Source organism: Saprolegnia parasitica (genome assembly GCF_000151545.1).
Source record: "Saprolegnia parasitica CBS 223.65 unplaced genomic scaffold supercont2.61, whole genome shotgun sequence".
Classification (NCBI taxonomy): domain Eukaryota; phylum Oomycota; class Saprolegniomycetes; order Saprolegniales; family Saprolegniaceae; genus Saprolegnia; species Saprolegnia parasitica.
This window is the reverse complement of record NW_012156455.1, coordinates 6,949-17,051: the sequence shown is the minus strand read 5'-3', so window position 1 is coordinate 17,051 and position 10,103 is coordinate 6,949. Positions and strand designations below refer to the sequence as shown.

Genomic DNA, 10,103 nt, shown 5'->3' with positions numbered 1-10,103 from the left:
ACTTGCTCGAAGAGCATTTGAGCTCGATCGTGCAAGACAGCCCGGCGCTGCGCTACTTTCGCGAGTGCCGAAAGCTCAGTGAGCCCCAGCCGCGCATTACGAGCTTGAAGACGATCATGAAGCAGCGCTACTCGACGACCATGTCCGAGCCCGCGGGACCGGAAGAGCGCTCGTTCGGGTCGGCCCAAAGCTCGTGGTCGCTGCGCCAGGCCAAGGAAATGGACTGGAACCTCGCGATGCCCGCCGAGTGCTTTGTGTGCCGCACGCTCCTTCGCGCCGGCGCGCCAACGGCGTGTGCCACGTGCAAGAAGGTACTATACATTCGTCGTCCTCTCGATCGACAATATTGACCACGAAGCGTAGACGGCCTGCGCCGAGTGTTGCCGTCCCAATAGCGAGCCGCGCCAATGCCTCGTGTGCGCCGAAAAGAACGACGACGGCCGCCCGCTGAAGCGCATGACGCCCCAGCACGCACAGGTCTACACGCGCCGGTCGTCTACGTCGTCCGGCGTGTCGCAGCAATGTAAGGACTCGCGTCATGGACGACCCGAAAGCTCACACGAGAACGAGTAGGCACGACACCCGGCCGAGTGCCGGCCCGAGGACACCGCCGGGATCCCATCGACCTCTCGTACCTCAATCGCCTCTAAGCGGGTCTACCTCGATGCGGTCGAGGCAGGGATTTGTATATTTAACATCATGCATCGTCTTCGCGTATTTTCGAACGAGAGCACATGGTAGGGCATGCCGCAAGCCAGGATAGTGCAAACGGCTACCTAAGGCATCCCTGCCCACCGACGACGAGGTGGCGAGGACGATCGCCATCAGCATAGCCATGAACGACAACGCCGCTTCGTCCGAAAGCATCCAAGAAGGACGTGGCAATCACCCAACTACAGTACTGGTGCTGGTATACTGATAGGGAAAGCACCGGTCATATAGACACGGGGCGAAGCTAGATGTGCGAGGGCAGACCCAATTCGACCCGTCGTACGTGTGGCGGCGCATAGACGGGCAGAGCCACGACCGGCGCACAGAAAATAGAGCGGTTCGATATTTTCAGCCAATCAGACGCCGCCATGCATAATCGATTGGCGCGCTTTCCTGGAACCGAAGGTGTCGCGAGCACGAATGTCGACGCCGACGCATCGGCACCTGTAGCGACTCGAACAAATACCACAATCGACCAACTGCAAATGTCCTGTTGGTTGCATACAGGTTCTACTTGTTCATAGTACGATCTACAGGCCGAGCAAGTACTTGATGCCTGCCGTGCCCATGCCACCAGCAAAGATGAACGGCACGACGAGCCAGGACGACGCCATGAGCATCGCCGTGCCGGAGAAGCCGTGGCCGGACGTGCAACCGCACGCGGTGCTTGCACCAAACGCAATCATGGCGCCACCAATGATCGACGGCAGTGTCGACGGCATTGGACCCGCGGCTTCGAGCGGCGTCCCCGAGATGAGCGACCCGCCGACAATACCGAGCGCGAAGAGCACTTGCAGCGCCGCGCTCGAGCGCGGGAGCGAGAGCCACGACGGGTTGCCGGCGACGTGCGAGAGACCAGCGACGGCCTCGCCGAGGATGTACTTCATGGCCGCCGAGACTCCGAGGGATTTGCGCACGAGAAACGCCAGCGGCAACTGGAGCGCACCGACGACCGCGCCAGCAATGCACGGGTACCACGCCGACGGCGCGATCGGCTCCCGCAAAATGAACTCCAAGGCGACCGAAAACCCGACGCAGCCACACCCGAGAAGCGTCTGCAGGAGCGCGCTCACCGGCAGCGTCGACGCGATCTTGGACCGGGTCATTTCCCACTTGGCAATCTACAGCATGCAAAGAGACGGTGAGGAAACGATTCATAAGCAGATGATGGCATCGTACGGGCGCGCGGAGGATCATGGCGAGGAGCGTGCCAAGGATGGTGCCACCAAAGCACGCGGGCGCCGACGCGATCTGCGCGCCGAGCTGGACGTAGACCGTGCCGGGGCACGAGCCGCTGATGGTCATGCCCGCGCCGAGGATCGTCGCGCCGACCACGAGGACTGTCGACGTGCTCGGGTCCGACGCGCGCGCGGCCTGCATCTTTTCAAACTCGCTCGGCTGCGACACGCGGAAGATGGCCTTGGAGATGAGCGACGTGCCGAGGGCGGCCATGAAGAGCTTCATCATCGTGAAGCGCTGGAAGGCCATTTGGTCCATAATGACAAACGGCAGGTAGACCTGGGCCTTGTTCATCGCAAAGCCAAAGACGAGACCGGTCGCGAGGACGGTGACGCCTGTCAAGACGCGGCGACCGACCGACGGCTCGCTACTGGCCTTGAGGCGCTCCGACTCCATCAAATTCGCGTCCATTTCAAAACTGCGAGGTTTCGAGGGACGTCGTGAAGAGAAGAGACGCCAAATAGACACTGTGGTTCCTCGCCGCGCGATCGTACGACACCTCGTCTAGGTTTCGTCAACCGTACCAAGAAGGCCTGTCGAGTACAGGCGAGGCGTCCATCGCAGTTCCAATAGCAGCGACAGTGGCGCGATCGATGCTCGCGGGGACGGCGATGCTGCGTGCCCTTGACGCCGCCTCCTCGTCACAGCCGTGGTGGAGCAATGATCATTGCGTCATCGGTGGCGCTACGTGATCGCGCGCACTCACCAACAGGCGGCGCCGAGTACCCAGGTATACGTACACTACCACTGTAGTGGCGAAGGTCCGAACTTCAGACCTCAGACTCTGAAGAGACGCGAGGACGACATTGCGACTGTATACAATTTGCACACACTGCCGCACGGCTGTGCTGAAAAGTAATACTGACTAGTGTACTTGGGTATCCAAGCCGACGGTGTCGCTGCTGCTCCAGGCCAAGCGACATACTATGTGGTGGGCGTTCGAGTGGTCAAGGGGTCTGGGAGGGTTAAAAATGAGTCGTGTTCTAGGATCGTCTTGTGTTGTTGTGGTGGTGTGGTGGCACCGGGTATTTAGGAGTCGTCTCGTCGTATCCGTGCAGCGTGCTCTTCACTCGGCGACGGCTTGAAATCGCAGCATGACGGGCTTGGCGATGTTGCGCAGTACCTTGGTCGTGTTGTCAAAACCGAGGTCCACGGCCTTCATCGAGCCAATCTCAACAAGGACATCGCCAACGGCTACGCGGCGCAGGCCCGCACACGTGCTCCGGCCCGTCTTGCGCGTCACGACGGGCACCGGGCCCTTGTCGGTCGCGAGCTCCTTGACCGTGAGTCCAAACGGACCGTCGCTCCATGTGACAGCGTACATGCTGGCTTCGTCCAGCGTGAGGGCGGGCGGCGCGACCGAGCTCCGCTGCGAGAGCGTGTCGTCGTATGTCGTGTCGGCGCGCGCGAGGCGGAAGCGCAGCGTCGCGGGCTTGGGCACCGACTTGATGACTTCCATGGACTTTTCGAACCCGAGGTCGGCGCACACACGGTCGTTGATCATGATGAGCTCGTCGCCGGGATGCACGAGCTTGAGGTGCGGCGAGTGCCCGCGGCCCGTGAGCCGCTTGACGTACGGGAGCTCGGTGGACGTGACGCCCATGGTCATACCGAGGCTGCCCTCTTCCCAATAAAATTCGTACTCGCCTTCGAGCACGGGCGGCAAGACAGGGCCCGACTTGACGGCCTCCGCGTCGGTACCCGCGCGCTTGAAGCGCATGATGAGCGGCTTCTTGAGGTCCTTGAGCATGCCCATGAGCGCCGGCATCTTAAACTCGCGGGTTGCGTTGGCATTGATGTAGAGCAGCGTGTCACCTTCCTTGACGACGCGCGCGGCCGCCGAGACGTTGGACGAGACGCGCTTCACGATCGGCATCCGGTTCGCCGGGTCCTCGACGAGCACGAGACCGAGGGACCCGCCTTCCCAGTTGAAGTCGTACTCGTTCCGGCGACGCGGCGGCATCATGCGCACATCGAACTCTTCGTCGCACTCTTCCGAGATGTCCGTGTTGGTCAGCGACGCCCGCCGCTTGCGCTCGTCGTGGCGGTAGCTCTGCCGACCGCCGACCGTCGACGGCTCGCTGTACTCACTGAACGACGACGACGTCGTGGACGAGGCGTACGAAGACGGGACCTTGTGTCGCTGCGGAGGCGCAAACGCCGGCTCGGCGTAGGGCTGCTGTGGTTGTTGTTGTGGTTGTTGTTGCGGATGCGGATGCTGCATCTGGCCGTGTCGCGACCAGCCTCGAGTTGCTGCCGTTGGGCGCGTAGCCGATGCTGCAAGTCTTGCACAGTCGGTGGCGGCGCTGTCGCATTTGGTCGGGCATGCCGAGACGTCGCGTGTGGCGGCTGCCGGCTGTGCGTTGTTTGATGTGATGGCGGTTGCTGGTATTGCGGTGCATGGTGCGCTTGCGACGGCGGCTCTTGCTGGTAGTACTGCTGGTGCGTCGGCGGGGCTTGCTGGTACTGCTGCTGGTGCGTAGGTGGGGCTTGACGCTGGTTTGGTGACGCGTGGTGATACTGCTGTTGGTGCGCTGGCGGCGGGTGGCGGTGATGTTGCTGGTGCGGTGGCGGTTGCTGGTACTGCTGCGGCGCGACGTACTGGTGCTGTGGCTGCTGCGGCCGCGGCGGCGCCTGCAGCTGCTGTTGTTGCTGTTGCGCCGGCGACTGGCGCGTGTGGCCGTAGTCATAGATGGGCGATCGGCCTTGGGACTGCCGGCCGGGCGCACCGCCGTTGGTCTGGTTCGCGAGCCGCAGCTTGAGCTGCTCCATGCGCTGGCCCACCTCGTCCGTCATGACGTCGGCCTTCCGGGCTCTCTTTGCAATTGCGTTACGGGACGTCTTGTATTCAGTCCTTGCGTATCCGGATACATGTCTGCCGGGGCTAATTGTGGCGTCTCACGCCACATCTTGGCCGTCACACTTTTGAATATGGCGAGATGCCACCTTTAGAGCGGACACTTGTAAAAGCAGCGCTCCGTTACCAACCAGGCCTTTGATACAAATACCGTAAGCCTTCACGTCAAGTCGCAGGCCCTATTCAACTTTTCGACGCGTAGGACCTGTCGCCGCCTCTGTCGCTTCTTGACGACTGCGCCGTCGCTATTAGCGCCCTTGCACGTCTTGACACTGTACAGTACATGTCCTTGGAGTAGTACACGCCTCCCGTGGCGACGTTGCACTGCAACACACCCTGCCATAGTACAGTGTACTAGGGCACCCAGTAGGCGCGATTACTGCGACGCGAAAGCACCTTGCCGCGCACGAATGCCGATGGCGTCACAGAGAGTCACATGCATGTAGAAGAGCCTCGAGACTGCCACATGCAATGGCAACCAACGGTAGCACTTAGCAGGACGTTTGCCGCTGCCTTGGCCAAGGTGGAGCTTGAGTGGTAGCGTTGAGGGCACGTGAAGAAGACGGTTTGGTCGACAACATATACCATTGGGCATATTACCATAGCATGGATTTGCGAACGACTGTTAAAGGACATACTCGAGCGCGGCTGTGGACATGCCACCGAGAAAAATGGACGGGAGCACGAGCCAGGACGAGGTCATGAGCATGGCGGTGCCCGAGAGGCCGTGGCCGGACGTGCACCCGCCCGCGAGGCTCGCGCCAAACGCAATAAGTGCGCCGCCGACGATCGAGCGGAGCGTGCTCGGTGCGTAGGCGACAGCTGCTTCGGGCGACGTCGCAGCATAGGACCCGGCGAGAATCCCGAGAATAAAGATCGCTTGCGATATGTCCGAGAAGCGGGGCAGCCACGACGCCGTCGGTTGCATACCCATGGCGCTACAGAGAGCGCTCGAGACTTCACCGAGCGCAATCTTCATGCCAGCCGATGCGCCGAGCGACTTGTGGAGAAGACATGCCATTGGCAACTGCAGCGCGCCGACCACAGCCCCGGCAACGCTTGGGCGCCACGACGAACTGGACAGGCGTTCGGGGACGACGACGACTTCGAGAACGGTTGCCAGAGAGAGGCACGTGAGGCCGAGAAGCGCCTGCGTCAACGGGCCGAAGGGCATTGTGGTTGCTACCTTGGGCTTGTCTGCTTGCCAGTCGGCGATCTACATATTGCAAATGCAAGACGTGTGTGAAGCTCCTACATCCCATATAGCGGATCGTACGCGGAAGCGAAGGGTGCCGGCGGCGAACGTGCCCAGCGCAGTGCCAGCAAGGCACGCGAGCGCCGACGGGAGCTGCGCGCCGAGCTGGACGTACACGGACCCGGGGCACGAACCGCTGACGGTCATGCCCGCACCGAGAAGGACGCCGCCGAGCATGAGCACGGTGGACGTACTCGGGTTGCTCGCGCGGCTGGCCTGCATACGCTGGAACGTCTCGGGCTGCAAGACGCGAAAGACGGCTTTGGACACAAACGACATGCCCAGCGCGCCGAGAAACATCTTCATCATCGTGAATCGCTGGAAGCCCATTTGCTCCATGATGACGAGCGGAAGGTACACTTGGCCCTAGTACTTGTGTGTGCACTGACATCGACGCAAGGGCCGCATGTACCTTGTTCATCGCAAAGCCAAACGCCGCGCCTGTCGATAGGAGCACGATCGTGTGATGTGGCGGCGGCAACGACGGGCCAAGGCTGGCGCTTGGGGTCTTCATGGAAAATTGAAAGATAATAATCATGTACGAGGCTCCAGCTGAGTCGTGGACGCCAAGAGGTTGCGTGGGTGGCAGCGCTACGTCATCGCAATTACACGGGCAGCTGCCGTCGTGGACCACAGCGCGATGGCGCGCACAGTGTCGATCGCGCCGATGTAGCCAATCACACGCTCTCCAAGGCAAGTTCAAGCGCGGATTGCGTCATCTTTGGACCACCGGATTCGCCAATCAACGGCAAGGTCGAGCAATCTTGGCTCACCGTGCGCGAGAAGAGAAGACCGTGCACCCGAGCCAAGGTCTTCACTGTATCGCTGCTGGCTTGAGGGTGCCGTCATAGTATGAGTTCGCCCGCCATGCAGTGCGGACCGAACGACTGCAAAAATGATCGACGCGGAGACAAAGGACTGCGAGATGGGATCCTTGGTCCTTGGCCTAGCTCATCGCGCCTCGTATATGCGCATCACTGGAAGCATCAAAGGGCCTACATGGGTGTAGGAAGCGACGTCGCATCAAGGATGCTTGGTGACCCTTGGTCGCATCCATGTGCCAAGTCACTCGATTTTCGACGGCGGCGATCGTTGGCAGCCGCCTAACCTCATCGATGTGATTCTATTGCGTTGTCCACGGCACTACGTCATCGCCATTACGAGTTGCAGTAGAATCTAGACTATAGAATATCGAAGCATGTTTTGATATACAAATGACAATATTGTCATTGTGAGGTACCATAATAGTACCCTCGAGCACGCAGGTCGGACGATGACACAGCATCGCATACTAGTACTATGATAGTCCTCGTGATATCGGCGCGTATACCGCGAACTACAAACGCGTCTCTAGCACCGGCGAACGCATACGAAGGTCGACGCGAGAGGACGCGCGTCTCAGTGATACACGGCTGTCGCTGATCGGTGATGAACGCAAACGTCGTTATCCGCAAGCTTCAACCAAGCGCGTTTACGCAGCCTTGTATTTTTTATTTTGTTGGCTTCCACGACGATGCACCGCCTGCTTCCACACCTTCCGCACGAGGCCGTGCCCCTCGACGCGCTCCTCGATATGACTTCGGACGACGACGAGTCCCTCAACGAGGCCGACCTTCTGGGCCCTGCGACGCCGCTGGACTTCCTGGACCCATTCGTGGACGCGACCAAGAGCCGCCGCCTCTGCCGAGCGAGCGGCTGCGAGAAACGATCGCGCTCCCACGGTCTCTGCATCGCGCACGGCGGCGGGCGTCGTTGCGCCGCCGAGGGCTGCCCGCGGTCGAGCCAAGGGGGCAACTTTTGCATCAAGCATGGCGGTGGCAAACGCTGCAAGATCCAAGGGTGCAACAAAGCGGCCCAGTCGGCGATGCTCTGCAAAGCCCACGGCGGCGGCCCGCGCTGCGTAGCGCCCAACTGCCAACGGAGCTCCCAAGGTGGCGGCTACTGCCGATCGCATGGCGGCGGCAAGCGATGCACCGTCGATGGCTGTGAGAAAGGCGCCCAGCGCGGTCAGTTTTGTACTCTCCACGGCGGCTCGCGGCTCTGCGTTGTGGTCGGCTGCATGCGCAACGACCGCGGTGGCGGCCTCTGCGCGACGCACGGCGGCGGCAAGCGCTGCTCGTTTGATTCTTGCAGCCGTCCGTGTCGACGCCACGGCCTCTGTGCCATGCACCTTCGCCTTGCAGGCCCAAGTGCACCGACCACACCACCTCAACTACCCGTGTGAAACTAGTATATTGTATGTATCATTGTTTTTCGTCGTGGGAACACGAACAACTCGTCGACTAGTGCCTCGCTGCTTCGTTCCCTCGTGTCCGTGGCTGCGAGGAGACCTCGGGCGGTGGTCGTCAAGACAGCGTCACAGGCCGACCGTAATCGCGTCGTTTACTGACCGGCTTTCCGGTCATCTGAGTGCTTCCTTGCAGCAGAGACAAGCCATGTTGCGACGCACGGTCCTGGCGCAGGTACAGCGATGAGGGTCGTGGGCCGTGCGAACCCTAACCCTATCGGGAACAACGCTGTTATAAACCTAATGTTTACAAACACAAGATCTGATATTATTCCATTGAAAGGTATACTAGATCGATCCATCACCATGACCACAAGTATACTGGATCGATCGAATGGGATCCAAGATGACGTGTACGTTCGGTTAGGCGTGGGCGCGGGCGACGGCAAGCGCGACCATGGCGTCCCACGTGCGCTCAAAATACTGGGCCCAAAGGCGCATGAACTTGACCTCCCGCTTCGTCGTGCTCTTGAGATGACACTGAAGCGTCATCGCGTCCGCGAGGGTCTCGTCGACGCTGTCTGGAATTGCGTCGTGCTCGACCGAAAGCTTGGACGTAAGCACGAGCTTGACGCGCGCCTCGTTCGTGTCACAGGGTTCGACGAGCAGCCTGCGCGCAATGAGCTTTCACAAAAGGAGACATGCGCCTACCAACCACACTCGTTGTCGGCTATGGCACCGCCGGTTGCTGCGCCGCCTGCGTCTCTGGCCACCGAGCTAGCATTCATCAGTATATAGCATCTCCATATCTGTGGTGTACCGCCACACAAAGACGATGCGGTCAGCCTCGAGGTACCGCTTGACGACGAGGTTGCCCTGAACAGAGATGGGTGCGGTCGGGTCGGGCGAGAGGTTGGCGCTAAACGCTACATACGCAGCGTTCGCATCGAGCAGCTCGCCGCACTACATATCGCACCCTGCTCCAGCCATTCCAAGTCTAGTCGTCGAAAGTTTTACCTGGTACAGCGCACCAGGCTGCTGGGAATAGTCGACGCCACTACTCCAGATGCGCCAAACGGCGTCGGCAAGCGTAGTCCATGGCACGGCGACGGCATAGCTGCGCACCATCTCGATGGCTTTGGCGTTGCTAAGCGGGTCGCAGCAGCAGCGCAGCGCCGGTGCGCACGCCGTGCTATTGGATTCGAGGCCGTTCTTGACGAGGACGGCTTCGAGCCGGTCGTACTCGTTGTCGACCAGTGCATGCAACTCGGCGGCCGTCTCGCTCGGCTCGAGGCGCCACGCATCGCGCTCGACGGAGCTGCTGCTAGACGCCTACAGCAATAGAAGACGGTTTGTGCTGCACATGGTGGAGGACGCGATGTACCGAAGCGAGGCGCGGCCGCTTTGTAATGAGGCGTTGAAGCTCGTCCGCGAGCGCCAAGTGCTCGTACAGAACGGCGCGGAGGCTCTCGTTGTCGCGAAGCGCCTGTCGGTGCTGCGCGCTCTGCTCGAGCGCGGCGGCTTCCCACGACGCCGGTGTCGCAAAGTCACGCTCGATGCACTGTAGCGTCCGCAGCGTCGAGACACGCTCCGAGAGATCGCCCACCGTTCGTTTCAGATCTGCCATTTCATCCTTGAGCTTGGCGCGGTCGCGCTTGCAGCGCTGCGCACGGTCGGCAAGCCGCTTCTCCTTCTTCGAGAGACCACCGCCACTGCAGCACGTGGCAGCTTGCGCACCGCGTGGAGAGCTGCTACAGCAGCTCGATGTATCACTGCACGACGTCACCGCGTCGCTGCACGAGGCTGTACCCGCG

At 60.9% G+C, this 10,103-nt stretch overlaps 6 protein-coding genes across 6 annotated transcripts in view; 2 read left to right on the top strand and 4 right to left on the bottom strand.

Annotated features, from left to right (window-relative positions):
• SPRG_21001 (hypothetical protein) overlaps nucleotides 1–650 on the top strand; it is a gene marked incomplete at both ends in the record, with an annotated part of 1,482 nt that extends 832 nt beyond the window's left edge. The window contains 3 exons of the mRNA XM_012350113.1: nucleotides 13–311; nucleotides 364–523; nucleotides 574–650. Of these exons, the coding sequence (XP_012205503.1) occupies nucleotides 13–311; nucleotides 364–523; nucleotides 574–650 (536 nt within the window). The remainder of the gene's footprint in view (nucleotides 1–12; nucleotides 312–363; nucleotides 524–573) is intronic.
• Nucleotides 651–1,241: 591 nt separating this feature from the next.
• On the bottom strand, nucleotides 1,242–2,401 carry SPRG_11217 (hypothetical protein; the record flags this gene model as incomplete). Its single annotated transcript, XM_012350035.1, has 2 exons — nucleotides 1,891–2,401; nucleotides 1,242–1,832 (listed from the first exon to the last, which is right to left on the bottom strand). Exons 1-2 carry the CDS (start codon nucleotides 2,359–2,361, stop codon nucleotides 1,242–1,244), a joined length of 1,062 nt encoding a protein of 353 aa, XP_012205425.1. The 5' UTR covers nucleotides 2,362–2,401.
• Nucleotides 2,402–3,016: 615 nt separating this feature from the next.
• On the bottom strand, nucleotides 3,017–4,746 carry SPRG_21000 (hypothetical protein; the record flags this gene model as incomplete). The annotated part of the gene is made up of 2 exons (XM_012350112.1): nucleotides 3,017–4,031; nucleotides 4,085–4,746. The coding sequence occupies 2 exons, from the start codon at nucleotides 4,744–4,746 to the stop codon at nucleotides 3,017–3,019; spliced, it is 1,677 nt and encodes a 558-aa protein (XP_012205502.1).
• Nucleotides 4,747–5,415: 669 nt separating this feature from the next.
• On the bottom strand, nucleotides 5,416–6,437 carry SPRG_11216 (hypothetical protein). The gene is made up of 2 exons (XM_012350034.1): nucleotides 6,084–6,437; nucleotides 5,416–6,023 (listed from the first exon to the last, which is right to left on the bottom strand). Exons 1-2 carry the CDS (start codon nucleotides 6,399–6,401, stop codon nucleotides 5,433–5,435), a joined length of 909 nt encoding a protein of 302 aa, XP_012205424.1. The 5' UTR covers nucleotides 6,402–6,437; the 3' UTR covers nucleotides 5,416–5,432.
• A 1,133-nt stretch (nucleotides 6,438–7,570) lies between these two features.
• Nucleotides 7,571–8,286, top strand: SPRG_11215 (hypothetical protein; the record flags this gene model as incomplete). Its single annotated transcript, XM_012350033.1, has 1 exon — nucleotides 7,571–8,286. Exon 1 carries the CDS (start codon nucleotides 7,576–7,578, stop codon nucleotides 8,284–8,286), a length of 711 nt encoding a protein of 236 aa, XP_012205423.1. The 5' UTR covers nucleotides 7,571–7,575.
• Nucleotides 8,287–8,683: 397 nt separating this feature from the next.
• SPRG_11214 (hypothetical protein) lies at nucleotides 8,684–10,103 on the bottom strand. Its single transcript, XM_012350032.1, has 5 exons — nucleotides 9,674–10,103; nucleotides 9,307–9,621; nucleotides 9,110–9,252; nucleotides 9,001–9,066; nucleotides 8,684–8,959 (listed from the first exon to the last, which is right to left on the bottom strand). The coding sequence occupies exons 1-5, from the start codon at nucleotides 9,914–9,916 to the stop codon at nucleotides 8,713–8,715; spliced, it is 1,014 nt and encodes a 337-aa protein (XP_012205422.1). The 5' UTR covers nucleotides 9,917–10,103; the 3' UTR covers nucleotides 8,684–8,712.